This window comes from Dromaius novaehollandiae, chromosome 1 (assembly GCF_036370855.1).
Source record: "Dromaius novaehollandiae isolate bDroNov1 chromosome 1, bDroNov1.hap1, whole genome shotgun sequence".
Lineage (NCBI taxonomy): Eukaryota > Metazoa > Chordata > Aves > Casuariiformes > Dromaiidae > Dromaius > Dromaius novaehollandiae.
The window spans coordinates 75,363,612-75,388,176 of NC_088098.1; the positions used below are offsets into that span (position 1 = coordinate 75,363,612).

At 38.8% G+C, this 24,565-nt stretch overlaps 1 protein-coding gene across 2 annotated transcripts in view; it reads right to left on the minus strand.

Moving 5' to 3' along the window:
* WNT7B (Wnt family member 7B) overlaps positions 1-24,565 on the minus strand; it is a 96,408-nt gene that overhangs the window by 18,299 nt on the left and 53,544 nt on the right. For both annotated transcript variants that reach the window (XM_026114099.2, XM_064517075.1), the window contains exon 2: positions 23,181-23,407. In XM_026114099.2, the coding sequence (XP_025969884.1) occupies positions 23,181-23,407 (227 nt within the window). The remainder of the gene's footprint in view (positions 1-23,180; positions 23,408-24,565) is intronic.

The following is a 24,565-nucleotide window of genomic DNA, read 5'->3' on the forward strand; positions in this document are numbered from 1 at the left end:
CCATTTCAGTGTTAGAAATGCCTTCCTTGGTGTCAAAGAAGACATTTCTGATTTAATTTCTGAAACACAGAATAGCAAACAGAAATTCTGTGATGTGAAAACTCCAATAGAAGGTGACCATCTATACCAACTGCAATGAAGCTTTTTTTCTTTTTTCTTTTTTTTTTTTTTTTGAGATGGTGACAGTTGCTTCTTTCAATCTGACAGGGCATGAGAGAATTCTTGCATATCGTCTGCCAGTCAGAGCTGCTACCATTTGCCTGACTTCATTTGCATTCTGACTGCAGGTTGTATTTAAAACATGCTCTAATACCCACTAATGTAGGCAGTTTCTGCTTGCACAAACAGATGTTAGATCATTGCTTCCTACAATGAGCAATTTCTGGCAGATAGGGTGAGAGGAGTCTATTTATCCATTGTTGCTCTTGGAGCAGCCTATACTTTAGCCCTAATTTAGATGTCGTCTCTGACTGACTTTTAGACTGCTAACTGAGCATTAAACTTAGTATGGTCTAATGTGGAAATTATTACAAGTTCCATAATTGCTGTAGTTTACTACATTCTAATACATATATATTCAGCAGCATATAACCACAATCAGCTGAGAATCATGTATGCTAAATATATATTTTGATCATTCAGCTGTGGGTGCAGCTTTAAATATTTAACTGTTTCATAGTTATTAGCAAGGCATCTATTTTTCTGAGTAACTAGATAAGGATATTATTATTCCACACATCATTCAGAAATGTCTCCTGTCAGCAGCCAGATGAATAAGAGTGCTACTGAATGTCAGCTGTTAGAACCATAATTTAACTTGAAATATTAGACTGTGGAATATATACCGTTTAGACAGTAATTTGCTAAATCCTGCGTCAACAATGATAGAAAAAAAGTTACACGCTGCTATTAAACAAAACAAACTTACACAATCTGTAGACACCAGTGGATTTTTGATTATATGACAAAATATAATATAGGTCAGTGGTAAGAGGAAATCAACCATGGCAGAAGTTAGATTTTTTTTTGCCAAACCAATCCTTTTGGACAAGTCTTCTTTTGCAAGTGAAAGCAGAGGACACATTAGTAATTTCTTATGGACAGAAAACAATAGATACATCTAAATGAGCAAACTAAAATTAAACAGTAGCATCTCAGGTAGGGATGGATGAAATTCTTTGCTGGCAAGCTTAGTAATTTTGTATTTTATTCAACATATTCTTTAACAATTCTCAAAGAAAATACTACAGACTCTTCTCTTTGAGTTTGATCCAAGGGTAATAGAAGTCGGTGAGAGTTTTCTCACTGTCTGGAGCAGATCTTTTCTCTATTTGCATTTTCAGTGTAACTGATCTTGGGCTTCTTGGTTTATAATCTAAAAGCTGAATGCAAGGATAGGGATAATTTTTCCAGTCCTCTAATTTACTACACCCAGTGCTACATGTAAGAACTACAGAACACTGTAGTTTGTAAAAGCATAAAATACCGTTAAAAAGTAGGGCTGGAAAGAACCTCAAGAGATCATCTAGTCCATCCCTCAACCATCCCTCAACATAGGCTGATAATACAGATGTCATTCATAACAGCTTTTTATTTATCCACTCTTAAAGACCATCAGTGGTGGAGATGCTGCAGGCCCCCTGGACAGCCTGTTCCAGTGCTCAGGACTACTGTTGTCATACATGTGTTACCAATATTAACCTGAAACTGTCTCACTGAATGTAAACCTACTGCTTCTTACTCTACAAAGAACTGATTTTTCCATTCTTCTAACAGCAGCCTTTAAACATTTAAAGACTTTTGTCCACTTTCTAGACTCGTTCCATCAATCTTTGTAGGACATAGTTTCAAGACCTCTGATCATTCCTGTTGCTCTCGCCTGGACTCTGTTAACTGGTTGGCACATTTCTTGCAGTGCAGGGACAGAGATGCACCCGAGCACTCCAGCTGAGGTCTTCCCCATTCTGGGTAGAACAGAAGGAGCACTTCACATGTCCTGCATGCTACACTCCTGTTTACTCATGCCAATATGGTGTTTGCACAGCAGCAGGACATTTTTGACTCTTACTCAGTTTGTGGTCATCTTCTGTGCAGCTGCTATCATGGCAGATGTTTTCCATCTTGCATTTGTGCAAGTGATTATTCCCACATATAACTCTTTATTTGTCTTTCTTGTTTACCTCCTCTTTCTTTTCTTTTTTCTTTTTTTTCCAGACCATTTCTGCAATTTTTCATGATCATCTTCAATTTTGACCCAAGCTTTCTCCAGTTTCCTTGCAGTTCTTCCCAGCCTGGCATCATTTTTAAATTTAATAAGCACTCCTTATTCCCTCATTCAAGTGAAGAATGTAAATACTGACTGGAGTCAGATGCAGCACAGATCGCAAGGAAACCCATTCAGTACCTCCTTCCGTTTTGGTAGCTACCCTCCAAGTACAATTTCCAGAGAGTACGCCCTTATTTGGTTACAGTTTCCATAGTTTTCTTATGAGGATGTCATATGAGACAGTGTCAAAAGCCTCATTTAAGACCAAGATATGTGGTATAAACTGCTGCTTCTCTGCCTCTGAGGATCTGGGTGGCATAAGAAGGAAATTAGATTGGTTTGACATGATTTGTTCTTGACAGATCCTTGTTGACTGTTACTCATCTCCTTGTTTTTAGTTACAAGCTTACAAATGGGTTTTTGTTCACATATTTTTTCACTTACTGAAGTTAAGCTGACTGGTCCTATAATTCCTCTCTTTTTTTCATTCAGACAAAGGCAATGCATTTGTTTTTTCAACTCTTCTTAATTAGAGTTCTCCACAAGTTTTCAGCTCTAATGACTGTCAGGACTAATGGCTCTAAAATGGCTTCATTAAGTATTCTGAGATGAGGGACAGCTGACTAGAAAACATTCAGCTTAGATAAATACTTCTTTCTGTCTAACACTGAGATTGTATTCCTCCACTGATGATATCAATTCTGTAAGCATCTGTTCACCATTGACCCTTTCAGTGAAGGCTGATGCAAAATTTTTTTGGCCTTCTTGACATTGTCCTCCCTTTATATTCTCCATTGAGGTCCAATACACTGAGTAGTGGACCACTGGGGGGAGGGAGGGGTTCCCACTCACTGACAAAATATTGACTGAATAATTACTGTGTAGCTTGTTGTCAAATTAACAGATACAGTCAATCACGGTCATATGGTTCTTCTCATAGCCTCTGCATTCAGAAGGGTTCAAGAATGATGAACCTGATGCAGACTGAATAGCTGTTACTCCAGCCGGACTTCCTGATGAAATCTAATGGCATCTTCCAGTTACTATGTTGGGTAACATTCCCTTTACAATATTTATTCTTTTCCTGTTTCCTGCCTAAAACCTTTCTTTCTTGTTACTGTTTAATTAAAATAGTTTTGTTTGATTGTATTTGTTTCATCCAAATAGGTCTGCTTAATCACAATAGGTGACTAAATAGGAATAGGTGATTTAAATAGGAATTTAAACAAATGAGAATCAGGATTTTAACATAATTTAAGCAGCTTCTTTGTAGACTGTCCCTTATGTCTGTTATACGTTATGCTTGGGAGGGACAGAGGATGATGCAGATTTCAAAACTGAGAATGCATAGTGTTGTGACATAATTGTTTATACACAGCGTCCTCTGTTATTCAGCATTTTTCATCTCTAGACTAGGGTTGGAGGTGCCAGAATTTTGGCCGTCGCTCTAAAATCACTCTCTCAACTGGTTTGTTTTCTGTTGCTCGTGCGGGTTTGTCAAATTTTCTTTCAGAATGGGCTGTACATGAGCCAGATTTATTTCACACTTGCCTCTTTGCAGCTCCTTGCTGTTGCTATTTATAGTACCTTTGGAAGCATGTCTACTAAAAGAAGCTATTTACTGTGCCTCTACTTTTCACATTTTTTCAAGCACTCTTCCAATTTCATGGTCATTCTCTGAAGGCTTGGTGGTGCTTTCCACAGTGGTTTCTGTAATGAGGCTTCCAACAATTTACAGGATTGTTTTTCTTAATTTACCCCATAAACATATTCAGCTAACTCCTGGCAACTGTAAATAATTGTCAGAATTACTGTTCTAAAGTCAGCATAATTCTGTTATTGACTGTCTTTTGGCAGCATGTACTTCAGAGTTTTATAGGACAGCACATGTGAGTTTAGTAAGCTAGCTATGAGCTTTGGGAAGATCTTTTAAAGTGCCTGGAGAAATAGGTAATTTTTAGGCTCTCACCTGTAAACCTCTATTTGTTGTAGCAAACTGTTCTTATTAACTCATAGCTAACAAACTGTCTGTATCTCATTCTTACAAAAATGGGGAAATTAAGTTTGATTCAAAAGCACCACTGCTTGTTTTTGTCAAGGTTTAGTCAAAACATGGTGCTGAGCACTCGTTTAAAGAATGCACAGGACTATGGCTTGAGAAATACACAGTGCACAAAGCATGAGGGGAAGTTTCCAGATACACCGTACCATTGAGAAAAGTCCGTGCAGTGTCACAGTCAGCTGTGTTTTCACAATGCTGCTGCTAATACCGTCAAAGGAGTATGTGGGAAGCAATAGCTGGAGCAGAGAGAGAGTCTCCTCTCTATGTTCTGTTCCTGGATCTACTTCAGGTTTCATTGTGGGACTTAATGGCTCCCTGCTGAATGTATTGGCTTTTTTTTTTTAATAATGACTAGTGTTTTGATATATCGTAATATGTGAGCGCTCAGCTGGAAACATCTTGCAGAGTATTGATTTTTGTTCCAGTTCTTTGCACCCCTTGTTGTAGAGCATAAACTCTTGAAGACGCCTTGGAAAAAATGGGTCCTAAAATATGTTAATGTCCTTAAATGAAATGGGGTGATGAGGAATCAGGTGTTGTTATAATAACTCAGTCATATCAGTCCATTCATGATAACAGTTCTTATGTGCAGGATTTGTCTCTGCATTATGCTCCCTATTTTTATGGGCATTTCACAAGGAGATACGAAATGGTATTTAAGAAAAAAGAGAAAGGAATCTACAGATATATGGACATATCTTTTTCTTTTTTCCTTTTCCTTTAAGGTTGTTATTGATAGTGCTTTTGCATTACAACATGGCCTGCTAAAGTTTTCTGAGAGATCTGTGGCACTCAACAAGGGAAAGGTTGTCAACTCTAATTTAAGAAATAGGAAATATGCTTTCTACATCACCAAAAAAAAACTAGCAAAAACAAAAATTCCACCAGGGAGAGGCAGAAAGTATTATTACATTTTTTAAGCAAATTAGTTTTCTAGTCAAGTTTATGCTCCATTTTAGCAGGATGTAACTGCTGAGAAAGGTGCTACCAAACCTTTTAGGTCACTGAGATTTTCATGTGCCTTTAGTGAATCAAGCAGTTCAGAGTGGGTAGTCTCCTTGGCTGTCAAGAGAGACCTAAATTTCCAACCTAAATTACTCTGTGATTCTGTGATTATATTTGACTTTACTATGGACCCAATTTCACAAACACTCTGTCATCCCCACTGCCACATGTTAATGTTAAGAAGTCATTGCCTTGCAGAATCAGACCTTCTCAGTGGATTTACTGCTTGGACTCTGCTGGGTCAGTATTTTAATTAAAGCTTTTCAGTCATTTAAATGGTCTGATTTATAAATACACTGTGCAGAACATTTCTTTAAAAATAAATCTGCACTGCCATTTGCATGAAGTCATCTTTTCCTGTATTATGTTATGTCACTTCTAACCTAGATAACAAATCCCTGAGGGCAGTGGTCATGTCTGTGTTCTTTTGTAAATCACTGTGCACACCTGTGCTTTGCTGTAGAAACATGTTAAATAATAACACCTTTTGAAGGGTTCACTGAATTATGGGTAGCTGTAAGCACTAAGCTCTTGTATCTGGGCATGCCAGAGTGTCTGTGGGTGCATGTCTGTGTGTGCAAGTGTGTATGGGTGCTACAGATGACATTTCAGCTCTCAGTTCAGAATTTCTTGAGGCAATTTAGTTAAATCATGAATGTTACCTCAGTAGATTGTGCAGATTCTCTTAGTGCGCCAGTACCATTTTGCTTTAATTATTCGAATTACATACAGCTAAGTGATACCCAACTGAAACTGGTGTTAGACACAAATCTGTTTATGCAAGAGAGAGTCCCTGCCTTAAAGAGCTGAGTCTTTCAACTGGAGAGGAGAATAGAAGGGAAATACTCTTAGCTCTGCTTCACAGTTGATGAGCTGGGACACAAGAAAATTAAGGCATTTATCCCTATGGCAAAAGGAAATATATTATAACAAGTAGTCCTGTCACTGAAGTCCCTTCCTGGGGAGGCCACAGAGGAAGTCAGCTATCGAGCTCTCGCCTCACATTTGAAACACAAATTCAACGGGGTTTCCAGGGAGGATGCCTGCGTGCAGCTAAATGGTGGAGCAGGACAGCTCCGTGAATGCCACACTGTTCCCTGGGACTGGGGAGTCTCTTCTCTACTCTTCACATCCTGTTTTAGCATGTCAACTGTTGTCAGAGCCATAAAGGGATTTGGACATAGCAATGCTCAGCATCACCATGCCTGCCATCAATACAGGAGAAGTGCATGGTATTTAAGGCTTGCTCCTGGCACCCTGTACTCACATCTCCTCAGATACCATACCTGTGCAGGGTTAGATCCATGCCCTTGCTTTACTTTTAATTTGAAAAAAATAACTAATTTAAGTGTCTTACCAGAGCTTTTGCTGAGGTTGCGTTTGCTTCTGTTTCAGAGAGAAGCTAAATGTTTTGGTGTCCCCATTTGGAAATAGTTAACAATGTTCCTTTTCTACCAGTAAGACACCTGCAACCAGCAATGATTGCTTTTGCTGGGAATTCTTTTATGTGTTTCTCTGGTGCAATCTTGCCAAGTCAGGGCTTGACAGGTGAGATGCAGTCAGTCTTGGTGTGGCTGTTTAGGATCTTACCATGCCCCAGTTACTGCCCATGGTAGCAGAAGGACCATGTCTCATCTGCTTTAGTTCCCAATCCAGCCCAAACTAGCCCTTCCTCGGCGGTTTCAGCTGAGAGGCTGGGTTTGCCATGCATCAGTATGAACATGCCTTCCCTCTGGTAATTCTGCTACAGAGATTGCATCTTGCAGGTATAGGGTAAATAGCTGGGCAGGCATGTCATCAGTCACTGGTGTCACCTGTGAGAGTTTAAATTTTGTGGAAAACAAAGGAGAAAATTCTGGTGAAAGGGCTGAATGGAAGCCACTCTCAAATTTGTTTACATATTTTCCAAGTGCTCTTACACTGCTTGTGTGGCTGCATTCACACTTCTGATGCATTCGTTTCTGCCTTACAAGTCTTTCTGAGAGGAGAGCTAGGTTCAAGTAATGATGTTCATCCTTTTTTCGTGTTTGAAGGGTCTCTGCCTGGTAGTCTAGTTTGTAGCCCCAGTAAGCAAGATGTGGCACAAATCATACATATGAAAGAAATTTAAAAGAGTAAAAAGCTCAAAGGGTTTTGGATAAATATACAAAGTCTGGATGCTTATCCAAACCTCTTTGGTTTGCAAAATGAGCCTGGAAACATCACAAGAGCAAAATCTTTTTTACAGTATTTCAGCTCTTGAGCTTCTGGTCCTGACAGGAGTTACGAAGTGACAAGATTCAGAAAAATAAGGAGCAATTATTTTAATATTCTCAGGCATCGTGAAACATACTGGATCACTGTCTAATCTGAAACTGACTTATCCCTACCAGTCAGGTTATTTTATCTGTTAGGGTAGTGGTTGTTATTTATTGTTTGTATGGTGCTAACGTCAATTAACTGAGCCTGTATTTTGCCAGCTATTGTACGAGCCCATCCTAAGATGATGATCCACACCTGCACATGAGGTTCGCACATGAGGATGGGACAGATCAGTGGATGCCAGCACTGTGAGTTAACTACCCTTTCAGCTGAAAAGTCAAAATGTTATGAGGACAAAAGATCAAATTTCTAGTCCACAAAGAGCTACTGTTGTTTTTAGGTGTGATGTCCTCGAAGTGAAGGATGAGTTTTAAACCAAGCTCAGAAGCAAATACTGTAGAACTTAAAGGTACTCCAACTTCAGACCTGAATCTAGGCTTTGTGACCAGGAACAGGGGAGAGAATTCCCTTTCAAGTGTTTAAATACTAGAGTATTTAAATAGATAGTTTGGTGTTCCAAACCAACACTGCTTACATAAAGGTACTTTTAAAAAATGCTAGCAAGTGTCTCTACTGCAAATCGACAATTAAAATGAGGTATGGGTCTCATTAAATAATGTTTACAGCCCCATGCTTTGTAGAAGTTTGTTTCCAGATCTGAACTTTGAAGCTGACCCTATCTCTCTGATGGGCCAAACCAAAAGCCAGATCTGAACACCACTGAACTCTGGGAAAGCTCAAATCCATCGTTTGTGGTTCAGGTTGAGCTCTAATTAAAACAGACCAGTTTGAAAGGCAAATGTCTTAAAACCAAAACAAAACAAATGTTTCACGTGGAAAGTCTTGGATTAGGCTATATTGTATCAAGTAGTGTTTTTGTCTATCACACGAAGTAGTGTTCCTTTGTCTAACACGAAGTGACAGCGTACACACGCTGCTATATAAGATATTCAAAGCAGACACTTTGAATTTAACTTTGAGAAGGGCACAATATTCATGGAAATACCTCATGCTATGTAAAAACCCACCAGCAATCTTACTAGCTCTCAGATTTGAGGGTAGTCTATTGCCTTTCGAAATTTCCGTGTCCACATCTAGTAACACAGTAGTCCAGGGTCTTTTAAAAAGCAGTGTCTTGCATTCTTTGAATGAAGCTTATGCCTCATTATGTCAGTAGTATGTGGAATATTGCCATTAATCCCTGAAAACAAACAAAAAAGTGGTGCTGCAGAAACTTATGATTGTGTAAGAGGGCAGGGAAATCCCAGCTAACTCTCCTGCTAAGAGCTTCTGTTTATGCTGTAGTTATTATTACAGTGTCTGAAATAAAGCAACGTGGTTGATCAGTGGACAAGGGAAAAGCAAACAAAAGAGAAGGGAACTTGGTTTCAGCATTACTGAAATGCTGAAGTAAAAGTAAATGAGAGACAGCAAGGAGAAAAAGAAAGGGAAAGAGACAGAGAAAGTATTCAAGCCTCATTGCTGATGTCAGGATGTCACTGTGCACCAGTAGCTAGAAAAAGATCGTCTTGGACAGGAAGATTTACTCCAAGAATCACAGCACACGTACAGAGCAGAGAGCATACAATAAGTAACTAGCAGTTACTGTTCCTGTGGGATGTATTCTGTCTCTTTTTAACATTACATGTAAGCATGGAATATTTTCTTTTTGTGAAATTTGAGTTCACACTCTCTGTGGATAACTACCTAAAGTTATACCTCCCTCTTCTGTAAACTGGGTTAGTAATCTTATAAGAACAGGCCTTCTACTGCCATTTTTCAGTATAGTCTTTTTTTCAGGCCTAGACCCACTTTCTATCAGAACAAATCCCTTCATGATATTTCTGTTTTTCACTTCTTGGTCAAATAAAAGGACCTTAACAGAATCCATTTTCATTTGAAGATACCAGAGTACTTTACCAATGTTCATTAACCTCACATCTCCCCACTGAGATTAGTCTACATTAATTAAGCTTCTCAATTCCCCACTGAAATTAGCCATCTGTAGTCTCCAGACAGGGAAATTATGGCCTAGTGAGATATGAAGTAACTTGCCCAAGGTCACAAGAGTCATCTATGGCACAGCTGGCAACATAATCCAAGTCTGTTATCTCCTGGTCCATGCTTTAACCATAAACTGATAGTTTTCACATTGAATGAGGAACCACAGGGTATGTGAAAAATGAAAGGATGGGAATTTTATTGAGTTTCTTTAAATGTCACCTTCATTTCAGCTTGGACAAAGAGAGTGAAAAATTATTTTATCCACAGAATATTCAAATGTTTTCACTTTTTGCTCAGAGGAAACTTTCAGTTCAGACTTTTCCTTACTGGTTACATTGTAATTAAAAGAACAACCCTTCTAATTAATCATTCACTGGCAATAGATTAAAGACTGTTTATGACATCCTTTAAAACATACCAAAACAAAACAAAGCAGTAAAAGACACATCTGTGCAAAGAAATGAGAGACTATCCACTCACCACAACATTTTCTTCTATATCAACTTTGTAACGTTCATGAATGAGGAATTGCCAGTAACCTACATTCTTCTTTAAAATTTTCGTAAAAGCAAGAAGGAAAGTAGGATGGGAAGAGAAACATAGTCACATCCTACACATGATAATGTACTGATTTAGATCAAATCAAGGTGAAAGATACACATGGTCTTGTGACATTGTAAGAGATGCAGCAGAAAATATATACTTATCAACTTGTGCTAATCTCTATCTGAGTATGGAGTACCACGAATGTTTAGGGATGAGAAGTAGTTAGGGAAGAAAAAGAACTTCACTGTTTAGACAAGTTCTCCATCTTCGTTATGCTGCTAATAAAATATTCCATGTTTATTTTCTGGCTGGGTTATTGGCATTGGCAGTCCTCCAAAATACTGACTTTCGCCTCAAGAATATCCTTCAGAAATGTCCTGACATTAACCTTCTCCCAGCCACTTACCCATTAATAACCAGAACTAGCCCCACTTACAAAACAGCAATGCACAACGCTCTGTACTGACCACTTCTGGTTTTGGAGCCTTCTCATTGCCATTCCCCATTACTGATTTTTCCTGCTTCTGGCCCATCTCTTTTTCTTCCCTTCTTTCAACACACATTCATAGATCTGCTATAGTCTTTCCCACTTCCTCATACCACTAGCCAGGCAGTTTAAAGGCTTCCATTGCAGAGATTGAAAACATACTCCATATTAAATTTAACAGAATAATATGAGTGGCAGGTCCATGTTTCAAACACATTCAATTTATATCATAACTGAGAATAAGCAGCAGGGGAAGCAGCTTGACGGATTGCTGGAGGCAGTGGCTGCCCTTTCTCTTGGAGCATGTCTCTGTCACTTGCTAAATAGGTGCACCATCTGGTGGTAATTTTGGACTCCCACTTGTTCTTAAATTTCCAAATAGCAGTGGCGGCATGTATGCCTGTGGTTGCACATTTCCTTGCCAGTATCTGCCTGAAAGTCATTGGTTAAGACAATTTTTGTAGGTATAATGGTGAATGAGTACCAAGGATAGCCAGAACATTCAATGAAGGGCATGTTTCCATGTCTGTTATGTGGGGTAAGTAGGTATGACTTTATTAGAGGTCCTCCAAATGCTCCCCTGAGAAACTCATGTGGGGAGGAGAAAAAATTTCATAGACTGAAACCAAAATGGGACATTAGCAGGCTTGATACCTAATTAGGGAGTCTCAGCTGGCAGGATAGTCAACAGGGACCTCCAGACAGTCGTGCAGTCAAATTAAGATCCAAATCACCCTCTGGAAGTGCTTCTCTCTCTCTCTTTTGACCGTACAAGGAATACAAGCTGACTAGGTTCGTATCTTAGACATTTCATACAAATGCCTGGAGCTATGTGGTATGAATCTGGACCAAAGGAAAGAAGTGAGGAAGGGACTCCCCATTTTTTTGCCTCTGTTGTCTGAAGCCCTTTAGTTCAGCAATAGAGGCAGAAACCACTGCTACCTCTTGTGCCATTCCCCTCTGAACCTGAAAGACTGCATTGACCCTGCCAGATGGGACATTGAGTGGAGACCTTTCCTGAAGAAGACAGGGGGAGGCTGAGTCAGAGAATGAGTTTTCATATTGTCATACAGAAGTGAGTGAACAGGTTATCATCCTATACATTATCACCCATGAGTAAGCTTAGTTTGCTTTAGCAACTTGAACAAAGCTTTACAGTCTACAGTAATTTGTCTTTAACTATTGTCATCAAAGTGTATCCATGTTTGTTGAGCTACTATCTGGAGATATATCTGCCTTCCTCTCAGAGTACCTGTTGGCTTTCTGGAGTGAGAACTGACTACTTAAAGACACATCAGCCATCCAAGTCCACTTTTTACACCAACATTGGATAAGTCTTAGGAAACCTTTCTTTCACAGTCCCAGTAATCTGAGGTTAACCCTGTGTAGCTTGGAGAGATCATCATAGATAGGAACTGATTACACCTGCGGTTAAAAGTTGCCTGCTGGATCCATTTAAAATCCTAAGGCCAAATCTGATCAGAATTGGATAGGTTTGACACTTTCTACTAGTTGAAGGATCAACCCTCAGCTTGACCTTGCATGCTGGCATTCACTATGACTTCTGTATTCTGCACAGCACTTGGGCATGCACTTGAAGTGAAGCACTTTCAAACTCCCTTTTACTTTAATAGGAGTTAAAACATGGGGTTTAAAGTTAAGCAGATGTTGAGTAAACAGAGCACAACTTAAGTGCTTAGCTAATTTGAAGCCTGAGAGAGCAGCTACCTTTAGCACTACGAGGCTAGGTTCATCTTTTCAAGCTTCCAAACAATAGATGATATAGTCCTCTTTGTTTCTCTCGCTTTCTTTTTAATTTGACTCTCGTATCTCTAATAATAATGTTAGACTTCATAGTTACGAGCATACAATATGAAGAAGTAAGAAAGAACGAAACTACAGTCACGTGCAGTTGAATGCAATGCTAAAAAGCCATGCCTGACGTTCATGAAAGAAATTTTCTCAATTAGAAAATAATACATTTGTCAGACATAGTATTTGGAATGTGCCACTACTTCATTAGAAAAAGAAATTGCTTGTGACTAGAGGCAGGACAGCAAACTGCATGGATCAGCGATCTAAGCATGAATGCTAATACATTTGTTAGCAAACCAAAATGTACTGGTCAACAATTGCTGTGTTTTTTGTAATGTTTGTAAATGCCTCTCTGTGTGCTTCAAGCTTTTCAATTTAGGAACAGATGGTTTACCAAACAGAAAGTATCCCCGGGAACAGAGGAAAGGGAGGGATGCTGTTACACATGTAACTGCGAGGTCTAATGTTATGTTTAGTCTATCCTGCTTGATATAGAGGTTGGACTAGATGACCAAACCTATCATCTTTAATTCTAGGGAAGCTGCTTTGACAGCATAGTGACCACACTAGTAAAGCTTAAGGAATCTTCAAAGTCATTAGAACCCCAAGTTATTTGCAGGATGTTAATTGTTGTCCTGCACTAACTTTTATTTTACATAAAGAATTTTTCTTGTAGTGACAAGATTTGCCATTGCCTGCCTGTTTGCATAGTTGTTTTGTAAGTAAAAAATGAAATGCTGTACAGTTGATTTCCGTTTTATCAGTTAGCTTCTAAGTAAGTCCCTGCTATGAAATTCAGCTCTAAGCTCATACTCAGCAGCCAGGGACATTTATAGTGGCTGTAAAATCCTGGCTCTGGTAAAAGCAGTGGCAAAAACTCTGTCTGAAATAGGACCAGAATTTGGCTTCTGTGATTTTGGATTAGGCCCAGCACTAGACTTTATTTAATTTTAAATGTTACTTGCCTTCCTAAGTGTGTATTACGTTCTAAGTCATTGACCAATAGGACTGGGACACTAGAAATAACTAATTCAATCAGCATGCTATGGATCATTTGTAGCCAGCAATTTTATTACATATTGACATGAAAAAATGACATTAAGGAACATTAATGTGCCAACTCAGGCACTTGAAAGCAAGGAAATGCCAAACTTAATGTTGCTGTGCAAAGTTAGCCCTGTTGTGTCCGAATTATGGTATAGTATTTAATTAAATAATAGTCTAGAATTTGCATACTATCTTCTCCACAGGACCTCTGACTCACTCATCCCGAGGCAGACCAGTAACATGGAAAATTTTATCCTGAGCAGCTGAAGATAAAGTTAAATGCAACTGAAAATGAGGGTTTTATGTGGGCCAGTGTTGAGCATGCCAGGATCAAAGAGTTACAGGTCATTACAGACTCTGCCTGTAAGACCACGTTACACATAGCAGCAAGCATTTTCCACTACAGCTCGTTAGAGTTTTATCAGGATGATCGCAGAACACCAAAACCATAACTATCCACCCCCCTCCAAAAAAATACTACTTTTCTATATTGCCAATTAAAAGAAACTATTCCATTTAATAAAATGCAAGTCCATTTTGTTTTGAGCCATTGAAACCAAGTATTGACCTGCATCCTCAGGCAAGTGCATTGTCTTTTGAGAGCATAATGCCCCCTTTTTTAGCCGTAGGTCCAAGGTCACAGGAAGGCAATATGTTGTACTATGTAATGTCTCTTATCAGACAGTGTGATGTGCTATGGAATCATTTAACTTCGAATAGATGTGGAAGGATGAGAGAGCAAAGCTCATGGGATACAGAGACCTGGGTCTCCCAAATTACAATTCTCTGCATCAGTTTAAATCAATGAAAATTAATCCAGAACTAATTTAAAATGAAGTGCACGAATAAGCCAAAATGAAGTTGTTCAGAGTCAGGTATATCAGTGTGTTTTAGTTTGAAAACATTTACAGAAAAACATCTGTTCCAAGAAAAACTTCACTTTTGTATGTGAATGGAATAAAATCAAAGTTTTAAAAGTTAGCGGTCCCCTCAGGATGGAAATTCCAGATTTCATTCAGGTTAACATCTACCACTTCTCATCCAGGTGCAAGCCATGCAGAGTTCATGAAGTAATTGTATTACCATATCAGTGCTGTATTTAGAATAAGGATATCTGCCTTTTAAAGCAAGCATTCTGCCAAAGAGGTAAATATTTAAATAGCAACAATGATATTTTAATGTAAGAGAACTTATTCTTTTCTCAAAGTCATCGCCCTTGAGGAAAAAAAACAAACGAGTTGCAGTTGAACTAGACAGTAGTAGTAGTACCTTACAAAAAGATAGTAGAGACTATAAATTGCAGAATATAAAAATTGTATATTATGGTTGAAAATGGTTATATATGTTACAGATTATATATGCTAGACAAATTTTGTTTATAGGGAGACAAAAAGAGATGATGAAATTAATGTAGCAAAAGGACATTGTTTAGACTAAAATCAAATAAAATGTACTGCTGGCAATTCATAATTTACAAATGGTACTGTCCATTTCCATGTTATCTTTTCATCTGTGGTTTTCAGGGTGTTCTAAAAGCATTAATTAAGTCTTACTGGGCCATTATGGGGTGCTGGCATATAAGGAAATTGTTCATGCACAGAGAAATTATCACCCACAAATGTTTAAATTGATTGACTAAGCTGGGGAAAACCCCCTTTTCAGATTCTTGATGATTTTCAGAATTTCAGAACTGGTTCACCCACTGGACACACACACTTCTGTTGAAAGCAAAACTATTCAGCACCTTGGAATGATTAGGAAAAAGAGTTTCATGATGAACAGCCAAAATACAATTGGCCCATGATACAAGGACAGTCTTCAGAAAAAAAAAAAAAGTCATCCAAGCACCACAAAAAGTGGTGCAACCACTTTTGTATGAGTATGTATGTATTTGTATTTTGTATGGCAAAACCATACTCAGAATCTAAAATTTTTAATATTTAGAATTAAGATGCTTCCTAAAAGAAGGCTATGTCTACACATTTGATTTAACAAATTAGTATCACACATTTTATATTTCCTCAAAGCAGTCATGAAACATTGCCTTTAATTTATTATGAAATTATGCATGACTAAGCTCAGAATTAGGAGGATCTTCAGCCTACCCCTCTCATAATAGGATGTTTCTTTAGTAAGACAGTACTTTCTTAGAATATAAGCATTTTTCTTATCTTTTTTTAAAGCCTCCAAATGCCTGCTGAAATTAAGAGCTGTCTGAATCCACTACTCTCATAACAGGTTGTCTCCTCAGTAGTAAAAATAATAGCAATTCTTAGCACAGTAGTTGTTTCATAACTTTTTTTAACCAACCCTTCCCAATATCTGCTACAGCCAGCTGAGAAGCTTCTTTTCTTGTTCAGGGTTGGGTTACCTTCATGCTTTGCTGCTTCTGACAGTAAAACATTTATCCACCTTTTTACAGTCAGAAAATATGAACTGTTTGAATCTGCTCTTTAATTTCCTGCAAAGATGATAAAGCAAAATATAATAGCCCTCTCATTTACCTTACCTTGTAACAACTAGATTATGACAGCTTTGCTCCCCTTTTTAGCTTTCCATCAAACTGAATTACACTGCAAAAAGCTGTGCTAACGCCTTATGGTAGGTTTTCTAGTAAGTACAAAGCATGCAGTTTGCATGCCTTACACTAACTTAGTGCCTAGAGGGTAATTAATATAAGTATGCAGTTCTTTAGGTGGAATAGCCCAGCTCCAGTCCAGCATGGTCTTTCTTTCTATCATCTTTATAATGCACCTTAAGGGATCATCAGTGACATAACTGAAATCATTCTGCAATAATAATATATATAAAATACATCTAATAAGTTAGTACATATATACTTGATGTCCTTAAGATTAAAGAAATTTTTGTTCCTCCTTCTAGCAACATTAAGTCAGTTGTGAAAAGGAATGCACTGTTTGAGACATTTAATAGGCGGCTTTGCAATGAGTATTTGAGACAGTCTGATATATTCTTCCTGCAAAATGAGCAGATTGAGGAGCTCCTCAGGTTTTGTATTTTCGTCTCTTTAATGGCTGCCTCTGCCTGCCTGCCTATCAGTTACCCAGCTGATATGTGTTGTGTCTCACTATTTTTTTTAATTCAGCTTAATAATGAGAAATCGCTTTGTCTCTAAATAACCAAGGATTATTCACCTTGTGGTACACCATTGCACTTCTGTTAATAACTATACTTGCATAAGCTACAGCTCATTAAATTTGCCATGGTATTTATACCATCCACTAGTTTAACTAAACACGCTATTGCAAATGCAGTGGCTCAACATGACAGTATGTAAAATAGATGTCAACAATCATTCCAAGGTAGCCATGTTCGTAAAAAAGGACCAGTTTGTATCCGTCTTATGTGGTCTTCTGTAGATTGTGCATAGTCTTAGCACAGATTGCAGCTGATTGAATACATCCTGTGTACCTCTCTCCTGCCCTCCCAAATAGCCTGCTTCAGTAGGAGTGGAAAGCTGATGCCATCCCCTGAGGAGCCACCTCTCACATTGAAATCCTTTTTATCAGATCCTAGCACCAACTCAGCTATCCAGTTCAAATCAGTGAAAACGAGTTTCTTTGATCATTTGCTTAAATGCTAATAGGACATTGTAATGTGGGGCCGTGCTCTCTGATAGTAACAAAAGACCAAAAATCTTTCCGCATTAGGTCCGGAGGCCACTGTGCAATTGAGGTTCACAGTAACTGACAAATGCCTAAACCAATCATAGCACCTACTGCTATGACAAAGATAATTACTGCCTTTCCGTTGGTAAAGGGTCTACCCTGCTCTGTATCACATTTAAAATAATCTAATTCCAACTCATTTTTCTCCTCCAAATTGTTTCCAGCTGTATAATTCCTTTCTTTCCCCCATATTGTTTTTATTGGATCTAATGCAAGTCTGTAAAGATAGATTTTCTCATAATAAATACACAGATGTTAGAATAATATACTTAGAGTCAACCTGATTTATTAAACATTAATAAATATATAACTCACAATGTAATTTGATTAAAAATTGGAAAATGAGAATATAAAGTAACTGAAAGAAAGAAAGAAATGGCAGGAGGAAAAAAGGGCAAATAGAGAGATAGAAGTGTACTTACTTTGGGCAAACTATCTGGATTCATTTATGGTTCTCTTTATTGATTTGCTGATAGCATTATAACACAAGTATGGTTGTAAAACATTCCTAAGAATGCTGCCTGTCTTCATGTATTGGAAGTTTTCTGCTTGTACCAAAAGTCAAGCTTTCCGAGTCAGCCAACTCGTACCATACTAGACACTACTGTGTTAGATCAATGTATCTGCCTGGATGTGAATGTCCATTTTTGGAGAATAATGATTCTCTCTACTCCTCCCATTTTTGGTTGGAAGTTTTTGTGAACATTTGGCATCTCGGTTAAACCACCATCATAGCCTAAAATAAAAACAACTGGATTCATATGTGAATCTGAATCCAAATTTAATTAAGCCTATATATGGCCTGAACCAAGAATGACTGACACCCCCACAGCATGTATGATAAAATGCCAACCATTTCTCCATGATGCCATCACTTACATATCTTTCAAGAGATATGCTCTTTAGGCCCACAGCTAAAACATTAGCATCCAATGTGGGTTTAACTCTCTATTTCCAGTATAAATATACAAATTAGCATTTGTTTATGAGTATCTTTCCTTCAGAAGATGTTCCCCTCCCTTCCTTAATCTTCCGTTTGAAATTACGCTTGTCTTCTTAGCTGTCTTGTGCTTTTATGTGCATGAGTGAATGTGTGTATATAACCATGATGTTCTACTTTTTTTTCTGACAGTGTTTCTCAAAATAGTTTATAATGTGCTCTTCACCTGTGAGTTCATAAAATCCATGCATCAATTATGGTAGCCCTTAAAATTGTAGTGTTCTCTCCTATCCCTCCCCTTTTCTCTGGAGTGTGGAGTGAAAGTTGAGCAAATGCATGGTGATAAGAAGATCCTTAAATGTTGCTCTTCTCTTAAACCCCTCACTGCAAGTAAGCATTAACCTCCCTGCAGAAGCATCCTTTCGAGATGTCAGATATCTACAAATCCATATAGAAGGTCAGAGATTTACAAAACCTTCAGCACTCTCTTGGTTTTTTTGCCTGGTGATTTGTTGATTCTTCTCTATCAGGTTTCTGTCTCAGTGAGTTATTTTTCCCTACGCTGTGTCTGAAAAGTTATCTTTGAGACATCCTGTAGTATGTGAAGTACAGTCATGAGAACACCACTAAAGCTGATTGTTTGCCATGTCATGAGTCTGACAAAGTAGGCATCTACAGATTACTTTGGATACCTTGTCAGCTTTTCAAAAACACTTTTATCTTCTGTGCTTCATTTTTGCCCTGGATTTAACACTGCCAAGAGCAGTCTGTTTGTGAGTGCTTCAATCTGGAGAATTGCAGAGGTAACAATCAATGCACAAATGATTAGTCAGGATAGTGCACTTCCAAACAATTATAGATTTCACTTCTGTTACTAATTCTGACTGTATGCTTTGGAGGCTACACCGCCTACTTATTTGCTGCCAAGGAGTTATTTGCTTCCAGCTGTTATTAATGATCTGTATGTTTTAGAGGTATCTTTACAAGAGATTGCTCCAACCATCATTTGGGGCAACTGGGACCAGTCCTCAGCTCTGAAGCTCTTTTGCTTCAATAACCTGAGAGGACCAGAGTCTATACATGTCCAAATCAGGAGCCTTGGCATGAACAGGTAAGTAGGACATTAATCTTTCAATGATGGGTATCAAATATATAATACTGATTGATACATGATTAACCAATTAGTTTGTGAATTCATTGGTCAAAGAAGGCATCTTGTGGCAAGAGGAGCGAGTGGAGAGTGTAAAAGTGCCTTTATGTGAGAAGCTGGCATGAATATTAGAGATGGGTGCAGCAAGGTGTCAAATACAAGCATGTACAGGAACAGGGTGAGTAAAGTGAGTGTAGCAGTGACACTTTTATTTGGGGGCAGCATGACTATGGAAATGTTCCCAGCTATAAATATACAAAAAAAAAAAAAAACCCTACACACAATGCGCAGCTAATTCATCACATGCCGCATCCTTTGTTCATGCTACTAATTTGGAGATCTCTGTCACTTTTTCTCTCTGGCTGGTATAAATCTTTCACGCAAATATGAATGCCCCATGTATAACATAATTGCTACAGTTGTTATTTTGTCCTCTGAACAACATGTTTGCATTGTTTTTAATATAAACCCCATGTATTAAATGGGTGATACACCACCCATTCATTGAAGTACCTGTTAGAAAAAAGATCTCAGCTCTAATTCAGCATAGCTAACTTTTGGGGAATTCCCCTGGCATAGTGGGATTCTGGAAGACATGAGGCTAGACAACTGGTTTTGTGTCACACCTTCTGGTTGCTTCTTGGTTGTGGCTAGCAGAGGTACACACTTGGACCACACTGGCATCGAAGAGGTGGCTGGTTGCATCTGATGCATAGCTGTTGGAAAAACCTCAAGTTGGGTGAGTTTGGGGGTTTTGGAGGGGAGAGAGGAGGTGGGAGGAGGGTGTTGCATTGGGGTGCAGATTAGAGTACCCTTAAACTTTCACTAGTCAGTGGCAGTGGTAGAGCCTTGGCCCTATAGCTAAAGAAAGGTCTTCTCTACAACCTGAATAACTTGCCTTGATTATTCATCTCCCTAAGAGGTTCTGGGAAGAAGCTAGACGAGTTTTCCCTTGGGGGAAGTGAATAACAACAGCAATCAAAATACTGCCTTTCCTTTTCTTTAGTCTTAATCCTTTCTTCAGCCTGCTCAGTCAGAACCAAATGTCTGGTTTAATGTTTCTGTATCTGTCAGATACAGATGTGTTTTGTTACACATGTGAATACTTATGCTTACAAGTTTTTGAACCTTTTAAGTATTATATTTTTTAACTTTGTCCCCTTTTTCACTTATTTTTTTTTCTCCACTAGTGTAACACCACCATTTCCTAAACCCTATCCTTTTCCCAGATACTGACCACATCGTCTCTGGGTGCTACTCCACTAATAAAACAAAGACATGTGGATTATGGAAGCCTTTATAAGACCTGCATGGAACTCATCTGGCTCAGCTGGCAGGGGTCATGTAAACTTTTTCCATGGGTTATAGTCTGTGTGGTTTCACACCCAACAAATGTCAAAGCAAAACTCAGCTGCAACTGCCAAGTTTTGTCTGTGTTTGGGTTAAGTCATAAAAGAACTCACCAAATTCCACATCAGTTATTTCAGAATTGCAAGAAACCACCCAGGTTCGGTGAAGAAGTCAGGAATCTGGTGAACATTTTGGCAAATGTGACCTGAACAATGGCTCAGGAAAACCCTGGTTTTGAGCCTTGTATGGTCTGACAATCCTGATAGCTGTTCTGTCCTTATGCCAAATAATTATTGTTCCCTGTGGCTCTTACTTTGTATAGAAATGTTCAGAATGAAAACAGAGGCATGACTCTTTAGTGTTCTTTAGGCATTTGACTGTGCTCACTTCAAGCTTTCTGAGGACAAAAGGACTGCCTCAGCGGTGAAGAGGATTGTTGCTCATGAGTATGCGCATGGAGCTGATGAGGCTTCACAGGACTCTGAGCTTGAAGAGGAAAGCAGAAGGGGTGAAAACATTTTAACCAAAAAGTTTAGCAATGACACAATGGTACAGAACTGCAGAGTGTGTCACTTTTCAAGGGCGTAAATGATCTCCCAGAAGTTAGGAGAACTTACTTGTTTAATGGTCAGGGCATGTGTACAGGCTTTGGTAGATCAAGACAATGAAGCATAAAAAAGTACGACTGTAGCATGCTTGGCACTGACACATTTTCTGGCAGCAACATCACTTTGGCTTTCAACTGAAGACAGACAAGCATAAAATTAACCAAGGAGGACCAGACCTATGTTTCTAATAGCCAAGACAAGTGACTAAATGTGTTTTTTTTAATTTGGGGGTGTTTTTTTGATTCATTTCAGTTGAAGGTAAAAGTCAAATGTTAGGTTATTTCCTGTATGTAGTGTCTTGAGGATGTTTAATGCCTTCTAGTTACAGTCTTTTAAAGAAACAAAAATTGGGCAAGAAGCATGCTCTGAACAGAATTAGAAATATCATAAGAGAAGTGTGGAAAGAAACACTGACAAGTAAAATTGAATGCCTAGTAAATTCCTGCCTCACCACTAGTTTTTCAGCATCAAAACAAAATTCTACCAAAAAGCTCAGAATTTTCCTTTGCCATTAATTTGGAGCAGGAGGGGAAGGGATTATTATCAGTTTTAGCCCTCTCCCCTTCTGTGATTCAGTATGGAGTGGTTGCAGACTATAAAACAGATTCTCTGCTGGGGTAACTCAGTTCCTCTGATATCAGTGGACTTACTCAATTATGCCAGTTTACAACTAAGCCACTATGTCCTTAAAATGCCCCAACTTCAGTCAGACCCTCAGACTTGCGTATTCTTTGAAAAAATACTCAGTTCAGTCATTATCTTCAGCATACCTCAGCTTTTAATGTTCATTTCACAGCTGTGTTAGAAAAAAATCACAGCCTTGATCTCCAGTAACAGCCAAAGCACCATGTAAGTTGTTTCCTCGTTGCGCAAATGGGATGAAATGTTTTGCCATTTTTTCATGCATTTTTAAAGAGATCTTACATCTGACCACATTCAACTGTGTTACAGGCAGAAAACTCACCTGAACCATTGGATTCAAGGAAGAATCACCCAAAGAAGAATCTGATACAATATGAACAGATTGCAGCTCCATGGAGGAAACTGAATTGTATCATTCTGAGTACCCTTGTGAGAGCCACGCAGCACAAAATGATATTCTAACACTGAACAACAGACAGCATGGATGAGGATAAGTGGGCAACCTCTGGGGGAGAGAGGGAAGGCAGGGAATGGGGTCAGAATACTGAGTCAGGTGATGAGGAAAGTAATATTCTCTGTGCTGGAAAAATTTTTCATAATCTTCCCTATGAAATAATATAGGACATAAGGTAAGTGGAAAGTGATCATTTAACTTCTGCCAGCTAAAAGTTTGTCAGGCCAAGATCCTGTATTATTTTCTTTGAATATGTTTCCCACCTTGAATTATTTGTAATATTTTCTTTACAATAGGATAGTAACGCTACAATGGAAAAGTATCACTTTTTACTGCAAGGCCAATGTCACGTGTGCTATACTTCTTTCAGTTAGTTGGGACTCTCCTACAGCTTAAGCTTTTGGGGGTCTGTGGGGTTTTTTTTTGTTTGTTTGTTTTTTGGTTTTTTTTTGGAGCTGATCTTATTTCCATTTTGGCCAGCCACAACATGCACCACACTTGTCATGACAACAGAATAGATGTGATGGCTGTGTCCTTAGGTGCCTGTGCAGGCATCTGGGTCATTACTGGATGTGAAATCGCACAGATATTGAAAACTTAACCTGGAAAGCAGTAAAGATTTCTTCTCTCTTGCAAAATATTATCCAGTGAGTGAAAAGTTAAAATGAAGACCACTGTTGTTCTGGGAGCATCACTGTTTAACTCCAACAGGCAAATGCCTGAGGGATATAAACCTTTGCAGGACCACAATGAGAAAGCTAAAAGACAAACAGCCCCCATGCAACATTTTAGCACTGTTTAGAGACTCCCTTACCTACTCGAAGCTCTTGTCCAAAGACCGTTTTCTCCCCCAGTGCGGAGCAGTTCCACCTCCCGTACCGGAACTGGTACTGGCATTCATTGATTCCCATTTGTGCCCCTTCTCCGATCACAATGATGGCATCGGGGCGGCTCTGGCAGATCGCTCGTTGTCGAGGGGCCAAGCCTGGGATTTTGTTGCAGATTATATTAGCTCCTAAAGCCACCACAGATGACAAAGCTCTGAAGAAAAGCAGAAAGACACATTAGAATTGAATTGAGACCATTAACTGCATTTGCTGCACACTGCTGTGTGGCAGGCAAGGCACTGGACAAACAGGGTAGGGCTGGAAGTTTGGTTCCTATAATTATGCAGACTTATCCCAACCTCTCTGGTCTGGCAAATGGGCTTGGAAATGTTGCAGTAATTCCTAGTTTGGTTTGTGCCAGAAACACCACATGGACAAGCTCCCTCATGGAATTTTGGCCCTTTGGCTTCCAGTCCTACACGCAGCTGTGAACTAACGAGATGTGGAAAGCAAGCAATATTTAAAAGCAGAAAATAAGGGATAATTGAAGTCTGCAAATCTCTGAAGCTCAGGTCTGCTTTGAATGGCTTACTTAGATTCAGGCTCAGCATTTTAATTACTGCAGCCAGTTCATCCAGCCTTCATTTGAAACCACTGAAAGCAATTTAGAGAATGACTTGACTCTACCAACCCTCTTGCCCGTTATTACACTCAGAGTACTGAGCAATTAATGGAAGTTCACTAGCATAACAGTACTTTCAGACCTGGCAAATATCATGGAGTACATATAAGTGATCCTTAATATGTGCCATCCAGACCAGAAACATTTGTAGTTCTCATTCTTCAAGTATATTTTCAGAAATTATAAAGCTTACATATAACTTGCACCTGTTTTCAGTTTAGTGCATTTATTTTTTTCATTTTTCAGCTCACTTTTCAACAGCTTTACAGGCTCATTTTTCAACATCTTTACAGGCAATGTTTTAAGTAGTAGTATTTTGGAAAAATAAGACAACATGGCTACACATTCAGTAATGCCTCAGGTCACATCTATCCAGTACCATGCAGGGATGCTTGAACTGCCTCTGAACAAGCTAGCAAAAGTGGAGAGAGCAGTACAGCTGCATTAGCAAAACAGGCCTTGCCAGCACACTGCTGTGGGCTTGAGGTGTCCTGTTCCATAATGATGCCTGGAGATGCTATTTATGATCTTTGCCTGATCCTTGTTGGCTGCAGTGCAGTAGCTCTGCAGACCTGCTCCCCCGCTTTAGCTTGTCCCAGACCAGGTACTGAAATGTATGGGTAGTTACATTTTCCCAGCCAATGCTGTTGTTGACTCTCTCTATAAAGTAAGTGTAAAGATGCTTTCCCA